Source organism: Phocoena phocoena, chromosome 5 (genome assembly GCF_963924675.1).
Source record: "Phocoena phocoena chromosome 5, mPhoPho1.1, whole genome shotgun sequence".
Lineage (NCBI taxonomy): Eukaryota > Metazoa > Chordata > Mammalia > Artiodactyla > Phocoenidae > Phocoena > Phocoena phocoena.
Window position 1 is genome coordinate 76,709,907 of NC_089223.1, and position 17,655 is coordinate 76,727,561.

The window sequence follows — 17,655 nt, forward strand, 5'->3', positions numbered from 1 at the left end:
CTAAGAGTCCTGAAGATTAAAAAAAAAAAAAAAAAAAAAGATAACGGGAGTAAAGACGCCCAGCTCAGAAATAAGCACTCGGTAGAGGTTTGCTGCTCTTAGTGATTGGTGGTAGAGTGGTTGAACTCCCAGAGGCCCTGGATGTGGGATGGTGAACCCCCAACACACCCCTGGAGAATCAGTCACTAAATCCCTCTCTCCCTCTGTAGGGCCGGTCACCCAGCAGTTTTCCCTTTTGAAGCCCACCTGGCTCGGCACCACACCTCGTTTTCCCACGTGGGTAGTTTGTGTTGTCTTCTGCATGGTAGAAATTACTTGGCTGTACTCCCACCCTGGCAGGCGCAGGTTGTAGCCAGAAACTGGGGACCTAGCTCCTGGTGGCCTGGTCCTCTGAGTCAGCACCCTCTCTGTGGAGCTCCAGGGCAGTCACTGGTTCGTAAGGGAACCCCCTCCTCCCTGGGCCCCCCTCTTGCAGTTTCTGCCAGAAACAGACTATCTGGGCCTGTCCTCTCCCCATTTGGTGGTTTTGTCCTGGCACTTGCTGGTTAGCGTCCTCCCGTAGTTTAAATAATTTCTAACCTAGTCCCTGCTTGGCCTCTTGTGAGGAATGTTCAGGAACAGATCAGTTAGGGATTGCATCCCTGTGGAAAGAGGTCAGCGCCTTTGGTGAGGGTATGTCAGCTTCGCTCCTTGACGGATGCGGCAGTGTGGAATATGATGGAGTCCTGTGAAAATCCAGTGGAGGGCCAGTTCCCAAAACTGGGCTTGGGAACATGCTGCCATTCGTGGCCTTCCTTTGAATCTTTGTTAACTGGAAACTTCTGTTGATTTTGATGAATACAGGGGTTTGCTGGTATATTTACATCTTTTGGAAAGGGCTTACCCAACAAGTGGGTAAAGCTATGGGGTGGATCACTCGTCCAGCTCTGAAAAGAACTTATTTATATAAGTTTTAAAAAACTGTCAGCATTTGGCAAATGAAGGTACAAGTGCGTTGGACATTCTGTCCCACCAAATAGCATCTTAACAAAACGGCTGATCCAGTTGTAGTGAAAGTGGACACTTGATCAGTAATCGAGGAATCCTTCTGGAAGGATGGAATCTGCTTTCACAATTCACAGGTTGCATGTGGCAAAAGTTTAAGGTGCTCCTACCATGTTCCAGGAACTGTGACAGGGGTTCAGGGTACAATGATAGGACATTCTCCTTGCTACTTGGGGAAACAGGAGTGTTTGGCTTAAATCAGGCTTTTCCTGCAAGTTCTGTCACCCATGTTGGGTTTCCTAACGTTGACCACAGTATGTCCGAGAGATGTGCTTGTAGTGAAGTGTGTGTGTGGGGGGGGCTGTCAGTGGCTCTTGAGTGTTGGTTCTTCTGCCTGGCTCATTTCTGTATCTCCCCAGTGAAGTCATGTTAGACCACTGATTTATTTGCAAAATGAGGATCTCATCCACCCTCTTGTCTACTTCCTTGGGATTAGACGTTTCAGATAAGACAATGACAGCGTCAAGTGTCATCTGAGTGGAAACATTTATATCTTATATGATGTCTCTAGCTAATAATGTATGTGATTGAAGATTTTCTTTTTCCTTTTCCATTTTCTCTTTCCCTCCCTCCCTCCCTTCCTTCCTTCCTTCTTCCTTTCTGAAATATTTTTAGATGCCACGCAACTAACATTGTTAGCACGAATGATGTTTGTGACAACTATTGAATGGCTTCCAAGTATAATAGTTTGTGAGTCATAATGTGAAAACATACCTGTGAACAAGATGCTTTTCAATAGATAGAAAAAAGTCTTCCTTTCACTTTCATAATAGTTATGGAGCAGTAAAATAGAGTTCGACGTTAGAGTGATCTTTTGCTTTTTGTAGTAGAAATTAATATTGGGAAATTTTATGCTGCTGAGAATATTTTAAAAAATGACGTCAATACAAATTGATCTTGCTGTAGCTGACTTTAACACTTTTTCATGAAGATGATTCTTACATTTAACAAGATGCATGCAGATTCCAATGTGTATCACACATGATAGGGTCATTTGGCGAGAGGCACCTTTTTAGTGTTTAAGGGCATTTGAGGGGGTGGATGCAGACCTGGGCTCCAGCCCAACTCTGTGGTCAGCTGGTGATGGTTTAACCCACCTGTTTACTGTGAGGCATGTGTCACTTACTAGGTAAAACTGAAAACCAATCTCCACTCCTACAGACGCTGCTAAACAATGTGGATAAGTGTGCAGGGCTCTGGGGTCTCAAGGCTTGGCTTGAATCCTGTCCCACTATATGTTAGGACTTGTTATTGAACCTCCATGGGCCTTATTTTCCTCATCTGCACATGGGGATAATGAGACAACCTACCTTAAGATGTGGAAATGAATTGAATTGTGCATGAAGCACTGCAAACACTCGATAAATGCTGCCCAACAGTTACCTTAACGTAGCAACTCATTCTTTATAACACACCACCTTTAGAAAAGAATCTGAAGTGATTATTAAATTTCTGAAGTCCATTGCTTTGCAGTCATATCAAGCAAATGTCTTTTTAAAAATTCTAATTTTTCTTGAGTTGATGTAATTTACAATTTGCAAGGCGAGGAAGGGTCTACAGTCAAAGTCTCACTCCACTCCTGTCCTCCAGCCACCCACCCACCCCATCTCCAGGAGACTGACAGTGCTACAGTAACTAAAGACAAAAAAAATCCCCAAATGGACAACACTGAAAATAGCAAGAGAAAGAGGAGAGGCAGAGGAAGGGGTAGGAGAATAGGAAAAGAGGAGGGGGGGAGGTTCAGCTGGGGTCCAAACTGCTGAGCTCTCCCGGTCCCTGCAGCCCCTTGGGCATCGCCCTCGCTTATACCCCTCTCTGAGGACCCCGTGATGTGGGGTTCTTCTCCCTTTGGGACTCCTCAGCCTTTTCTGTCTTAGAGGCATGCTGGGTGACTTCCTGGCCTGTGTCCCAGTGCAGACACTGGCAAGCTGAACTTGCCCCATGTGGGGTGAGCTCAGGTCAGATAAGCCTTCTGTGTCATCTGAATGCAAACCACTGTTTGAGGTATTCTGGAAGATTCAGGAAGAGTCCAGAAGTTGAGATCCTTGACTTCTCAAAGCACTGGTGTCCTAAACTGAATCCCTTCCCAAGGAGTAGCTGTGGGGCTGTAGCTCTTTTCTGTTTTTTTCAATCTTTTGGTGCTCTTGAAGAATTGGTAAATCCAAGACAGTTGTGGAGAATGCTAGGGATTTTCTCTTACTCTGCAAAGTTAGTTTTCCCCTTCTAGTCTAAATGGAAACCTGAGATGGTAAATATGTATAGTTTCCATCATAATTTTTGTGTCTTTGTTTCTTTATATTGACATCACCCCAGTTTCAGTTCTCTGTTCTGGTAGCTACCTGGGGTTCAGGAGTAATTCAGTTTTGTCCCACAACCTCTTGCCCGTCAAGAATGTTTGTTCTCTTTTTGTCCAGCCAAATTAAGTTTTTCTTTTGAAACCTAATATAAAGTCATTTTTCTTCCTGGATCCACACTAATTACTTCCCTTCTCAACTCCTATGGTACTTATACAAAGGAACTGCAGCTTAGGGAAGGGTTGTGCTCCAGACATTCCTTTTTGAGTAATTGGGTTGGAAATTGAAATGCATTTTCCCATTAAAAATAATAATTAGGCTCCCATAAAGGGTATTTAAAAAATGATAAAATGGGACTTAGTGAACTTTTATTACGGAAGAGTTGAAAGAATAGTAAAGTGGACTGCTGTACACTAACCACTTGGTTTCAATATTTTGCCATATTCACTTGCTCACCCTATCTATCTATCTGCCCATCCACCCATCCACATACCTCTATCTACCTACTTTTTTTGCTGAATTATTTGAAACCAAGTTGCAGACAGTGTTACATTTCACCCTAAATCCCTCTGCCATCACCTTGTAGGATTAAGGACTTCCTTCAACATAACTGTAATACCATGATCATAGCTTAAAAAAAATAAACAATAAATTTGTACTACTGTCTACGCCATTTTCCTGTTGACCTCAAAATATCCTTTATTGTTGTTTTAAAATTTTTATTATTGTTTAGAATTTGGAATCAGGCTCCAATCAAGGTTTACTAACCGGATTTTGTCCTATTAGTTTCTAACAAAAGCTATTTGAAGCCACATTTAGCCAAGTTCTGGGGGAGGGAAGGAACTTCCTTGGGCATAGGTAGTATGTTGAAATCTTTGTGTACTCGCCTCTCCCTGTTTTCCTCTCCCATGCTTAATGCCTGTCTCTGGATCCTGGGGTGCTCCTGCTGCCCTGAGCTCTCCATTTTGGCCAGATCCCCAGCCCCAGGGTACAGGGACCTCTTAGCCAAATGCATCTGTAAATCAGGGGTTCATAGTCGGACATTGCTGATTTATGCATGTTTTGCTGGGGAAGCTTTCTGGGCCTCCATCTGTTCCCCTAGTGGTTTTTGCTGTCCAGTATCAAGAGTTTTCCAGCATCAGGGGAGCATTTCAAGGAATTTGACAAGATAGAGGTAACTGAGTAGCTGTATACTTTGGGAGGGACTTTGTATCATGGGTGAGTAGACTCTGGGCAGGTGGGTCCTGTCTGGATGTCCCTCCCTGCCTAGTCACAGCTGTGGAGTTGGGGAGGGTGGGACAGTAGCAGCTGCTTCTCTGGGAGTCATTTGGAAGTTGGCAGCTGCCTGAAGTTCCACTACAAAGTTTAGCACTTATTTATATACTGACTTCCATTGTTTTCCAGTTTCCATATAAGCTCGTTTGTTCTCTTCATGCATTTTAAGTTTTAAAAATTTGGGCAAATGCTGTGTCTCAATCACTGGCGCTGGGGGAATATTTTAAAAGCTCTATGGTTTCGGTTATCCCCACAGCTAAAACCAGAAACAGTTTGGGGATGATTTTGTTTTGTGGAGTTTGCTTTGCATTCTCCCCTTTCGTTAGTGTTCATAATTGATTTAAAACGTGTTTAAACAATTAGCTTAATAAAGGGGGTTGTTTTTCAGGAGCTAGTAGAGCTTAGCTCTGCCAGAGTAGGATTGAGAGGCTCTGTCCTGAAACAGTATCTGCCTGGATTTTCCTCCAGGCTCTTACCAGTTTTCAACCATGTGACCCTGGGCAAGTGACATACCCTCCCTAACCTCCAGCTTCTCTCTCTAATATAATATTACCCACCTCATAAGGTTGTGACTGTCAGAAACGCTTGGGGCCCATGGCCTAAACTCTAAATATGTAAGTCCCCCTCGAGAGATCTAATCAAATATATGAATGATTTTGCAGCAGACTCAGTGGAATAGGGGTTGTAAATAGCCTCACGTCAGATCAGAGCAGGTTTTGCTACCAATGAATTTGTCAGATTTGGTTTTGCTATGAAATGAGGTATAAAACTTTTTGTTTCAGAGTTTTTTGGGTTTTGCCTTGTGGACACAGGAGGGTGGGCTTGCGTTTTCCTCTCCAGTAGCATCAACCCAGATAGGGCTGGAAAAGGCTGGGGAGTATGGAATTTTGAGAACCAGGAAGGACATTGGTTTTAGCATGTAATATTTTTTTAAATGGTTAATAATTTTCTTTTCTTTTTTCAATATTTATTTATTTATTTGGTTGAGCTGGGTGTTAGTTGTGGCTCGAGGACTCTGTAGTTGCGGCATGCGAACTCTTAGTTGCAGCATGCATGAGGGATCTAGTTTCCTGACCAGGGATCAAACCCAAGCCCCCTGCATTGGGAGCACGGAATCTTTTCCACTGCGCCACCAGGGAAGTCCAGCACATAATTTTTCAGCTGAGCAAACCAAGGTGCAGAGGGGTGAAGGGACTTGTTTAGTATCACAGAGGTAGCTGGGGACAAAGCTGGAGGAATAAAAACCCCTTTAGAGAAATGCATATCTAGCTATCTTAGTTGGTAATCTAAATCAAAAATAGACTACTTTTGGGTACTGTGATTTGAATGTTTGCTGAAAAAAAAATAGGGTCTGTATCTGTGTGTTTAAAAGCAAGGTTCCAGCCAAGCTTAGTGGGTTATCTACTTACCAGCCAAGTCCTTTTCCCATCACAGAGTTGTTGGGTCGCTGCTGGGAAACCCTAGCTTCTGAGAATGTACACCCTTTCCTGATAGGAGAGGAAGAATTGCTATCAGAACCATCAAAATGCTCTTGGCCCTGGTTGGAACAAAGCTGCTTGGGAGAAGTCACAAGGGCCTCCTTATCTGGAGTCTCAGGTTATTACCGTCATCCCCATTATGTGTATTTTAGCAACCTTCGAGCTATGCCCACTGGGTTTGAGGAATGCCATTTCTGCGCCATTTCTTCTCAGCTCCTCTGACCATTGGGGTCAGTTGGAAATGTAAGTATTACTTGGAATCCAAGCTAGAAAACTGCTTTTGATTTTTTGGGTTGACTTCGAGCCATTCCTCATACCTCTTCCTCAGTTTCTTGCTGTCTTAATGTTTTTTAGATAACATCTTCTTTTGTGACTTTGTCAATGGGATCTTGGCAAAACACAGTACATAGTGGGTCTTCAAAATACGGTGAATTAACCAAACCTGGCTGGGTCTAAGAAAAACGCTAAGGATTTTGATAACCGCTGGCTTTTGCTGGACCTGTTTTACTTGTAATGTGGAGGGGAATCACTTTTATCAGTAAGAGCTGAGAACTCTCTCTTTCTATGGCTCTTGCTGTGTGCAGAGGATACTGGAGACGAGGTGATGGGCTTGTTTTGAAGAGGCTGAGGGACCCGAGGTTGTGGTCTGCGTAAGGTGGGCTGTGATTTGGGAGTTGGAAGGGAGGTCAGAGAGGGGGGACAAATAGAGTTTTGCAGTTGTTCATCGGGTAAGCTGCTCTGAGGTCTGGTGGTGGGCATTTTCAAAACATCCTCCTTCCTGCTGTGCTAATTGGAATCCATAGTTTTGCGATGTGGGGAGCCTTTAATCTAAGTTGTGAAGTAGAAGAGCAAACCAACATTTAGCATTTTCACAGACAAGTTGGTAAATGATGACCTCAGCTCAGGTAAGAGGAAGCAGCGTCCAAGCAGGCAGGATCCAGACTGCCTGGTTTGAATCCAGCCACTGACAGGTAGTAGCTCTGTGACCTTGGGAAGGCTCCTTGACCTTTCTGTGCTTCCTTTCCACATCCGTGACGTGGGGAGAATACCAGTAACTATATCATAAGTTTATTGTGAAGATTCAGTGCTTGGCTCACTGCTGGATTGCAAATGCTCCATAAATGTGGTGTTGCTTATCGTTAGTAGTTACAGAGGTATAACAAATTAGTCTGAGCCAGACTTCCATCACTTCTGGAACACTCCCACCTGAAACCATCCCCTTCCTGCCTCTGGTTCAGCCTACTTTCCATTCTGACCCTGATCCCTGGTGTCTGATTCCCTTGGGTCTCTTATTCTCTTTCCTGCTCGGTGGCCCACCCTGCATGAGTTAACCCAGTTACAAGTTTGGGGTGCACATGTCAGCTGTGCCCCAAATGGCCTTGCAGTCCTTTCACTGGCCTCTCACATTCCTTCTGTTTCTCCACTAAGCCTCACTGTCTCCGTCAGCCCCTCTTCTGCCCTGGCCCCTCTAGTTCTCAAGAGATGCCATCTCTCATCTTCAGGCATCTGTTCGCTCACCTTCCCTCCATCCACGTAAAGAACAAACTCATGGACACCCTGCCTCAGGACGAAGTATCTTTTTTCCTATTCAAGTTTTTAATCCGTCTCCTTTTTGCTCCTTGGCTCCTGCATGTAAATAAACACTTTGGTTTCAGCCACTTTAAAAAAATTCAAAACTCCAAATAAAAATTTCTTCCCTTCATGCTGAAAGTGAACTCCCTTACCCGTAATGCCCGTAGTGGGCTTCTAGAAAGAGCAAACTGAGCTGTTTCTGCTCTTCAACGCAGGGAATCTAGCCTCACCTTCTAGTCTATGAAAAACTGGTCCCTCCAAGGCCACAAAGATCTCCTGCCAACCGTTTTTTCCTTCCTATTTTATTTATTTTTTCATTTTATGTATGATGTATGTATGTATTTTAGGATTTTAAAGATTATTTTAGGATTTTAAGTTACTTCAAGAAACTATGGGGAAACAGAAAGGGAGCAAAGTGCAACAAGGGGAAAGTTTAAAAAATTTCAAGTTACTTCCTGATTCAGCAACTGAAGGCTTTCCGTGTGTTCTTTGGAACTTCTATGTGGCCCAATTTGTCTGAGTTTTTCTCAATAATCTTTCTAAAGATTCTTCTTAGGGTGTTTCTCTCTTTATTTTTTTAAATTGTGATAAGAACACTTAACATGAGAATTACCCTCTTAACAAATTTTTAAGTGCACAATACGGTATTGTTAACCGAGGGCACAATGCTGTACAGCAAATATCTGGAACTTATTCATCTTGCATAACTGAAACTTTATCTCCGTTGAATAGCAACTACCCCCCCCCCCCCGGCCCCCGCCAAAGCTGGCTCCTGGCAACCACCATTCTACTCTCTTTCTATGAACTTGACTACTTTAGATGCCTCATGTAAGTGGAATCATGTAGTATTTGTCTTTCTGTGACTGGCTCATTTCACCTGGCATAATGTCTTCCAGGTCCATCTTTGTTGTCCTTTACGGCAGGATTTCCTCCTTTTTGAAAGCTGAATGGGATTCGATTATATGTATATGTCACATTTCTTTATCCTTTCAACCATCAGCGAACATTTATGTTGTTCCCAAGTCTTGGCTATTGTAAATAATGCTGCGGAGAACATGGGAGCGCAGCTATCTCTTCAAGATCCTGATTTCATTCCTTTTGGATAGATACCCAGAAATGGAATTCCTGCATCATTTGGTAGTTCTATTTTTAATTTTTCTGAGGAAGCTCTATACTATTTTCCATGGTGGATGTACCATTTTATGTTTCCTTCCTATTTTAGCTCCTCTCTCTTGAAGCATCTGACCTAGCTGACTGCTGATTCCTCCTGGAAACTTCTTCTCTGTTCTAAGGTAGAACCCTGGCTTCTCTTCCTCAGGTCCTCATGGAGTAGATCCAGTTGCTCAATGGATATTTCCACCTGGATGTCTCCGTGCTTTCCTTTACCACTACATGTTCAAAACTGAACATGTGCTATTGTCTTCTCCATGCAAGTATATGAGCTAGGGCCCCTGAAACAAAGTACCACAAACTGGGTGACTTAAAAAGGAGAGATTTATTGACTCACTGTTCTGTAGGCTAGAAGTCCAAGATCAGGGTCAGCAGGGTTTCTTCTCCTGAGGGCTGTGAGAAAGAATCTGTTCAGTGCTTCTCTTCTAGATTCTGACGGTTTGCTGGCAATTTTTGATGTTCCTTGGCTTCTATAAAGCATCATCCTGACCTCTGCCTTTACCTTCACATGGTGTTTTTACTTTGTGCTTGTCTATCTCCAAATTTCCCTTTTTTTTAAGGACAGCAGCCATATGGGATTAGGGCCCACCCTAATGACTTCATTTTATACCTTTGTAAAGACCCTATGTCCTAATATAGTCACTTGGGGTTAGGACTTCAACATATGAATTGAGGGTGAGGCAAAATTCAACCCATAGCACCATGCAGACTTGATTTTTTTTCAGGTATTTCTCATCTCAATGAATGGCACCAATGTCCACCATGTTACTCAAGCAGAAACTTGGGAATCATCCTTATCAAATCACGTGCCTTTATATTAACCTAGCATCTAGAGCTTGTAGAACTTGGAGGCACAATTTTGGTCATCATAGTCATCATAGAAAGGTACAATCATTTTGATTCTGTTTTACAGATGAGGAAACTGAGCACCTAGCAGTTAAAAAACTTGCCCAAGGTGACATGCTTAGTAATTGGCCAAGCTGTTATTTATGCCAGGCAGTCTGACATTTTTTTTTTTTTTTGCTGTATGCGGGCCTCTCACTGTTGTGGCCTCTCCCGTTGCGGAGCACAGGCTCCAGACGCGCAGGCCCAGCAGCCATGGCTCACGGGCCTAGCTGCTCCGCGGCATGTGGGATCTTCCCGGACCGGGGCACGAACTCGTGTCCCCTGCATCGGTAGGCGGACTCTCAACCACTGCGCCACCAGGGAAGCCCTGACCTTTTTTTAACTACAGTGCATCTCTGTAATTCATGTTTCACTAATTTAGATTCATATCTACTTTGGTTTTTTCCATGGTGCAATAATTATGAAATTAAATGACTGCTAATATGTTTGTAAATCACAAACTGTAAATACATAGTATTTGCAAGGGTTTGCTAGATGTCAAATTAATGATGAACACACATTCTCAGCCACCTGATTCAGGAGGAGCTGTTTGGCTCCAATTTAGAGCCCCTCTGCTTTCATCTCTGTTTCTACTGCTTCCCAAAGAGAATTTATTATCACCTCCAGATTGAAACAGACCACAATTCTGAGTAAAACTCTTTCAGTCTTAGCATGTTGTCTGCTTTACCTATTCTTGTTGCATGGCATATGTGTTTTTAAAAAGGAATTAATAAATAACACACTTAGAATTATAAAAGGAGTTGAATATTCTGGTTTTTACTGAAAGTAAGTCTTGAGGTTAAACCCTAATTTAGATGATATATTTGCATATGTTTAGGGAAGTGTGTGTGTGTATGTGTCTTCTCTTATTTATTTATTCATTCATTTATTAATTATATTGATTCTTGGAAGAGAAAAATATATAGATTATGCCAAATTCTAGAGGTTGCATGATAAAATAATGAATGCAACCTTTTACAAACCTGCGAAACCAGCAATTTCCTTTCATGTTCAAAGATAATGGATAGTTCCATGCGAAAGAGAGAGAGCCTTTTGTCCTGTGGCTTCTGTTTGATACTATTTGCTGCAGTAAAGAAATGTGGTCACTTTACACCTAGTCTCTGTCCCCATGTAATCATTATAACACAGGGGTATTTTTTGTTTTTTTTTTCATCAAAATACTCTTGAGAGAGTTTATAGTTAAATGCATCTAGCTTTCCGGTTTCTGGGTTTCTCAAGCAATATGTGTGAATCTCCATGATGTAGAAAAGCTTATTTTATTACTTCAGAATCTGAGTATCCCAAATAATGAGACTTCACTTCAGTGAAATCCCACATTTTTCTTTAGTCCACATCCTACCTGACCCACTCTTTTGTTTTTGTTTTTTTTAAAAAATATTTATTTATTTATTTATTGGGTTGTGCTGGGTCTTAGTTGCGGCAGGCAGGCTCCTTAGTTGTGGCATGCATGTGGGATCTAGTTCCCTGACCAGGGATTGAACCTGGGTCCCCTGCATTGGGAGCGTGGAGTCTTACCCACTGTGCCACCAGGGAAGTCCCTTCTCCTTTGTCTGATAACTTCCTTCTCATTTTATGTGTGTGAACTGGTATTTTGTTGATTTTCCACACAGTCGGCTCTTTCTCTGTTATCTTAACTGGCCGTATCTTATGATTGTACAAGCCGGGCTCACTGTTTTTCCCTCTCACTCCTTCATAGATGTGACTCAGTTCCCCATATATGGGAACTTCTTGGGAGCCTACGTAGCATGCCCTTGGGCCCAGATATCCGGCTGCCTCTGGCGTAAGTCCATGTGGCATTTTGACTTGTCCAAAAGCAAATGTCTCCTTCTCTCCCAAAGATGACCCCCTTCCCAGCTGCCCCATTTTTGAAGTCATAAAATAGGTCCCCACCATTACCGTTTCTTTTAACGCCCCATGCATACCTTCCTTGGCTTTTCTTCCAATCTCTCATGCCTGCCCAGGTGTTCACTTGTTTAGTGCCTCTTTCCGATACTACCCTACAAGCTTCAAGATGGCGTTGGTCATGCTGTGTTATTTTCCACTCTCTCTCCAGCTCCCAGCTGGTGCTTTTCACATAATGGTCATGCCATAAATGCTAATTTGGGTTAGTAAACAAACAAACAAATGCATGTGCTTCCATTTTTATGTTTGTATCCCTGGGCCAAAACTTGATGCCGTCGTGGATTTTTCTCTCTTTTTTCATACACTAGATCTGTCAGTTTACTAAATCTTTCTGGGACATACACTCCATGAGGACAGGGATCTTTGTTTTGCTCAGTGGTATGTCCCAGATGCCTGGAATGGTGCCTGGCATGTAGTTGAGCTAAGCTGAGCATTTACTATGTTGTAGAAATGGTTCTGGATGTTTTACATGTATTAATTTATTTAATCTTCATAACAAGCCTAGAAGGGTGGGTAGCTACCATTAGTGTGCCTATTTTACAAGAAACCAAGGCATGGAGATTAAGTCATCATCCAGCGTCACACAGCTGCTAAGCGGTAGAGCCAGGATGTGACCACACGTCTCCTGAGTCTGCTCTTAACCACTAAGTAGTCTGCTGTGAAACCACCTAGTGATGGTGTGTTTGCTCTGTGTGGACCCTTCACTGAAACTCTGTACATTCACTCCACGCTGTGTAGGTACTCTTTTAGAGGAAGAAGCAGAGGCTGGTTTGGAGAGGATTAAAAAAAAATTACCCAGGGTGGGACCCAGGTGCTGAGTAGCAGGGACAGGATGGGAACTCAAGACTGTTTCAGCACAAGCCTGTGTGCCTGTCCTGCCAGACCTGTCAGTCTCTGCGTGGCCCGTGGTTTTGGAAGCAGACTGACATTTAACAGGAACATTTCCCGAGGTTGTCAGAGTTTTCTTGTCCCCAGTAGACGTCTGATGCAGCTGTGCATGTTTCTTCCTCAGACAATGATGGCAGCCGCTCGTTACACTCCAGAACTGAGACGACGCCCTCGCCCACGAACAATGGAAATGGACACCCAGAATACATTGCGTACGCGCTTGTCCCTGTGTTCTTCATCATGGGTCTCTTCGGCGTCCTCATCTGCCACCTGCTTAAGAAGAAAGGCTATCGTTGTACAACAGAAGCTGAGCAAGACGTGGAAGAAGAAAAGGTTGAAAAGATAGGTAAATCACCTGGATTCTTTTTATGGGAATGTGAGTGCAGACGATTTTTAAATCAGAAACCAGTAACCTATATCTTCCATCTCTATAAGGCAAATGATCCATCTTTTTTTATATATTGACATTATGTAAATTTAAAGTGTACAACACGTCAATCGGATACATATGTATATTGTAATATGATTGCCATTGTAGCGATATTTAGCACCTCTATCACAGTACGTAATTGTCATTTCTTTTTAGTGGCGGAAATCATTAAGTTCTAGTCTCTTAGCAGGTTTGATGATTATAATACAATATTGTTGCCTATATTCACTATACTGTGCATTCGATCTCTAAGGCTTATTTACTATTTGTTCTAAGTTTGTACCCTTAAGCAACATCTGCCCTATTGTAACCGAAGGTGGTGTCTGGCTGCTCGCTGCTCAAAAGCCAATAAAAAGGCCACGTTGATGGTTTATTTGGGGTGCTGGCAACCGGGGTGGGGGGGGTGGGGGGGAGGGTGAATGGACTCCTGTCCAAAGGCTGACTACCCCCTGCCCCTGACAATCAGGGGGGCAAAAGAGCTTTTATAGACAAAGGGAGGGAGCTACATGAAGAAACAGCACAGTCAGCTCTGACAGTCATCTTGAAATTGGTCATGTGGTGGTCTGACCAGCGTCATCTTGATTGGTTTTTTGTCTTGTTTTTTATAAATTTATTTATTTTATTCGTGTATTTCTGGCTTCCTTGGGTCTTCGTTGCTGTGCGCGGGCTTTCTCTAGTTGCAGCGAGCGGGGGCTACTCTTCGTTGTGGTGCGCAGGCTTCTCATTGCGGTGGCTTCTCTTGTTGCGGAGTACGGGCTCTAGAAAACAGGCTCAGTAGCTGCTCAGCAGTTGTGGTGCACGGGCTTAGTTGCTCCGCGGCATGTGGGATTTTCCCGGGCCAGGGCTCGAACCCGTCTCTCCTGCATTGGCAGGCGTATTCTTAACCCTGCGCCACCAGGGAAGCCCATCATGATTGTTTTGTTTTTTTTCGGTACGCGGGCCTCTCACTGTTGTGGCCTCTCCCGCTGCAGAGCACAGGCTCCGGACGCGCAGGCTCAGTGGCCATGGATCATGGGCCCAGCCGCTCCGCAGCATGTGGGATCTTCCCGGACCAGGGCACGAACCCATGTCCCCTGCATTGGCAGGCGGACTCTCAACCACTGCGCCACCAGGGAAGCCCTTGATTGTTTTAAGTGCAGTTAATCTTTCCAGGGTCAGTTTTTTCCCATTTCCTTGAGGCCAATTCTCAGAATTGTGGCAGCTTATGTCGTGGTTACAGCCTGGTCATCATGTAGTTAACTTCTTCCACCTGGTGGGGCTTTCAGTATCTACAAGACAGCTCGCAGGTTACGGCTCAGAATATTATCTACGGCCCTTGAGAAGGAACTAGAGGTCCTTGCTTTAGCTTGACTTTGCTTAGTGACTATTATTGTCTTGTTCTGCTTTTCTCTGCTTCTGCATTTTCTCACTTCTCTGATTAAACTTATTCTTTGGCTAAAGTTTTTCCACAGGCAAAAGGCAGGCAGAGGACGTGGGCGTATAGACCACAGGGCCCTGCTCCACTTCACTCTCTCCCCATCCCTTATGCCTTGGTAACCACTCTCTATTTTTACAACTTTGGCTTTTTTAGTTTCCACATACAAGTGATAACATACAGTACTTGTCCTTTTCTGTGTGTGATTTATTTCACTAAGCATAATGTGATTAAAGTCCATCTGTGTTGTCAGAAATGGCAGGATGTCCTCCTTTCTCATGGCTGAATACTATTCCATTATATATATATCACATCTTCTTTACCCATTCATTCCTCGATGGGCAGTTAGGTTGTTTCCATATCTTGGCTATTGTGAATAATTCTGCAATAAACATGGGAGTGCATATAAATCTTTGAGATCCTGTTTTCATTTCCTTTGGGAATGTAATGACTGGATCATAGGGTACTTCTATTTTTAATTTTTTGAGAAACCTCCATATTGTTTTCCACAATGGCTGCACCAGTTTACACTCCCACCAGCTGTGCAGAAGTGTTCCCTTTTCTCCGCATCCTCGCCAACACTTTTACAAAATGATCCATCTTAAAGGCAGATGGTGTGGTGTAGTGTCACTGTAGATTTCACAGGAAGCACACCTAGAGTTATAAACCTTGCTTTCATTTATTAAATACCTACTAAATCATTTACTCTTAATTGCCTTGTGGCCTCGGGCAAGTTATATATGTTATATATGCTGCTATGTATAATTTAACTTAAATTTAATTTCATTAATTTAATACTAATTTAATTAAAATTTTAATTTAAGTGAGAACAGTAATCTCCACCTTGTAAGATTATTGTGAAATTTATAGAGAATATATATTTGGTGTTTGTCACACATGGCCACTCAGTAAATATTAACCCTTACTATTATTGAATTAGATTCCAATAAGAACAATGGGAAAACTGAATACGTCTCACCATTTTTGTGCTGTTACTTTTGCTGGGGGAGTTCTATCTTAAATCTACGAGGTTAGAGTCTATGTTTATTAAGTAAGAGGTTGTGTGAACATTGCAGTGAAAATATGGCAAGAGCTGGTGCTTTCGTATTGACTTCAGACCGTCTCAGCTTTTCCTCTTAAAGTGGAGTTGCTGGATTGTGTTTGGAAAACGCTGAGAGATGAAATCCTGTTTTCTCCACAGATGTACTTTCCAACCACCCTTTAGGGCCTTGGGGAGTAGTAGGTAACTCTCCTTATCCCTTTCAGCCTCTCAAAGGACAGTTTTTGCAGAAATGTGACATTTGGAGTAGGTCAGCCTTCAAGCCAGCCCCAAGGGCAGAGTGCGGGAACTTCTTCATTCCTTGCCAGCTTGCCGCCCTGTTGGTTTTTCCCACCCCCACTGACCTTTGAGCCAGAGAGAGAGCACGGTCGCAGGATGAGTCATGTTTGAGCTTATGAGCAAACCAAAGCTGAGTGTTTGTCAACAGAAGGCGGGGCCTCCCCCTCCTCCTTCCTAGGTGCTCTGTAGGTCGGCTTAGCCATTAGCATGTGCACTATGCAACCAAACATGCGTATTCACGAGAGCAAGCAGCTTGGGTGGAGAAGACCATTTTCCAGATACACGGGCAGCACACCGCACACCTTGATTCATTCTTTGCGAGCTAGATCAACCCTCCCTCTTCCTTCCTGTGTTATGGAAGCAAATTATAAGGATCAGTTTCAGAGTGGAGATTTGATTTTTTTTTTCAAGGACTATTCCATGTGCAGAGTCTCTCAAAGTAAACTGAGTCTGTAGGCAATTAACTGCGACCAACATTTAGATCATTTGGAAGTACATTTAAAAGAAGAGTCTTGTAAAAACACAGACGAATAATTACCCAATTTTTTTTTTTTTTTTTTTTTTTGCGGTACGCGGGCCTATCACTGTTGTGGCCTCTCCCGTTGCGGAGCACAGGCTCCAGACGCGCAGGCTCAGCGGCCATGGCTCACGGGCCCAGCCGCTCCGCGGCACGTGGGATCTTCCCAGACCGGGGCACGAACCCGTGTTCCCTGCATCGGCAGGTGGACTCTCAACCACTGCGCCACCACGGAAGCCCAATAATTACCCAATTTAAGAAATGAATTAATTTTCTAAATTTATATAGTACATCTGCAATTAAAGTAAAATCCAAGAAGTTTTTCTTTCAACTGTCTTTTTTCTTTCCATTTCCCTTAAGGGTTTAACAAAACGATGAGAGAGAAATAATAGTTGTAAGGACTGATGTAGATACATGGAATTGTTGTCTTGGAAACTGAGTGTGTGTTTGGACTTGAGATCGATGGACAACTGATACTTTTTATGCCTCTTATGCCAGGGAAGTCACTGTGTGCTTTCAGTCAGGCAGCTTGGGGTTGAAGGAAGAAAGCAGAGCTCTTAGCACCATGGGGATCAGCTGAACTTTCCTGACACTGTTCAGAGAGGTCTTGGGCTCTAAGACTGCACGTCTCGTTGACCTGATGCAAGTGACCAATTGTAACCTGTCCTCCCCTCCCGTTTCTCTTTCAGAGTTGAACGACAGTGTAAATGAAAATAGTGACACCGTTGGGCAAATTGTCCACTACATCATGAAAAACGAAGGTATGGTTGTTTTAGTGTCCAGAACAATTCAGTATTCATATGTTTTATTAAAAACCTGCTTCAAAGAGTCATGATTTGTATGGATTGTCCTGTTTCTGAAGTTATTGACACCTTTTACCTAAGCTCACAAATAGCTCAGCTTCCAGCATTATCTGACCAGGAGAGTTTCACAGAAGTGTTTTCTAAGAGTCAGTCATTGTAGAGTCAGCCCTGGAGGCTTACCTTTTATTCCTGGCCTCGCCTCGATTTGGGGAAGGTCATATTACATCATGGAGCCTCACTTTCCTCCTCTAAAATAATATTTACCGCATAGCATTGTTGTGACATATTGCACATAAAGTGCTTGTATAATAAGCACTCAAATATTATCTATTGCTTTTTTTGTGCTTTTAAACATATTGTGGTAAAATACACATAACGTAAAATGTACCGTTATACCCATTTTAAAATGGACAATTCATTGGCCTTAAGTACGCTCACAATAATGTACAGCCATCACCACTATCTAGCTCCAGAACTTTTTCATCATCCCAAACTCTGTACCCACTAAGCAGTCACTCCCCATTCTCCATCCCCTTTCCCTCCATCCTCTGGCAACCCCTCCTCTGCTTTCTGTCTCCATGGATTTGCCCATTCTTAAGTGTTAATACTTTTAAAAAGTCTAA

The 17,655-nt window shown here is 43.1% G+C and overlaps 1 protein-coding gene across 1 annotated transcript in view; it reads left to right on the forward strand.

The window, feature by feature from the left end:
- The window catches only part of RELL1 (RELT like 1), a 46,136-nt gene that overhangs the window by 15,924 nt on the left and 12,557 nt on the right, over positions 1-17,655 (forward strand). Inside the window, exons 2-3 of the mRNA XM_065878174.1 lie at positions 12,654-12,875; positions 16,919-16,990. Of these exons, the coding sequence (XP_065734246.1) occupies positions 12,654-12,875; positions 16,919-16,990 (294 nt within the window). The remainder of the gene's footprint in view (positions 1-12,653; positions 12,876-16,918; positions 16,991-17,655) is intronic.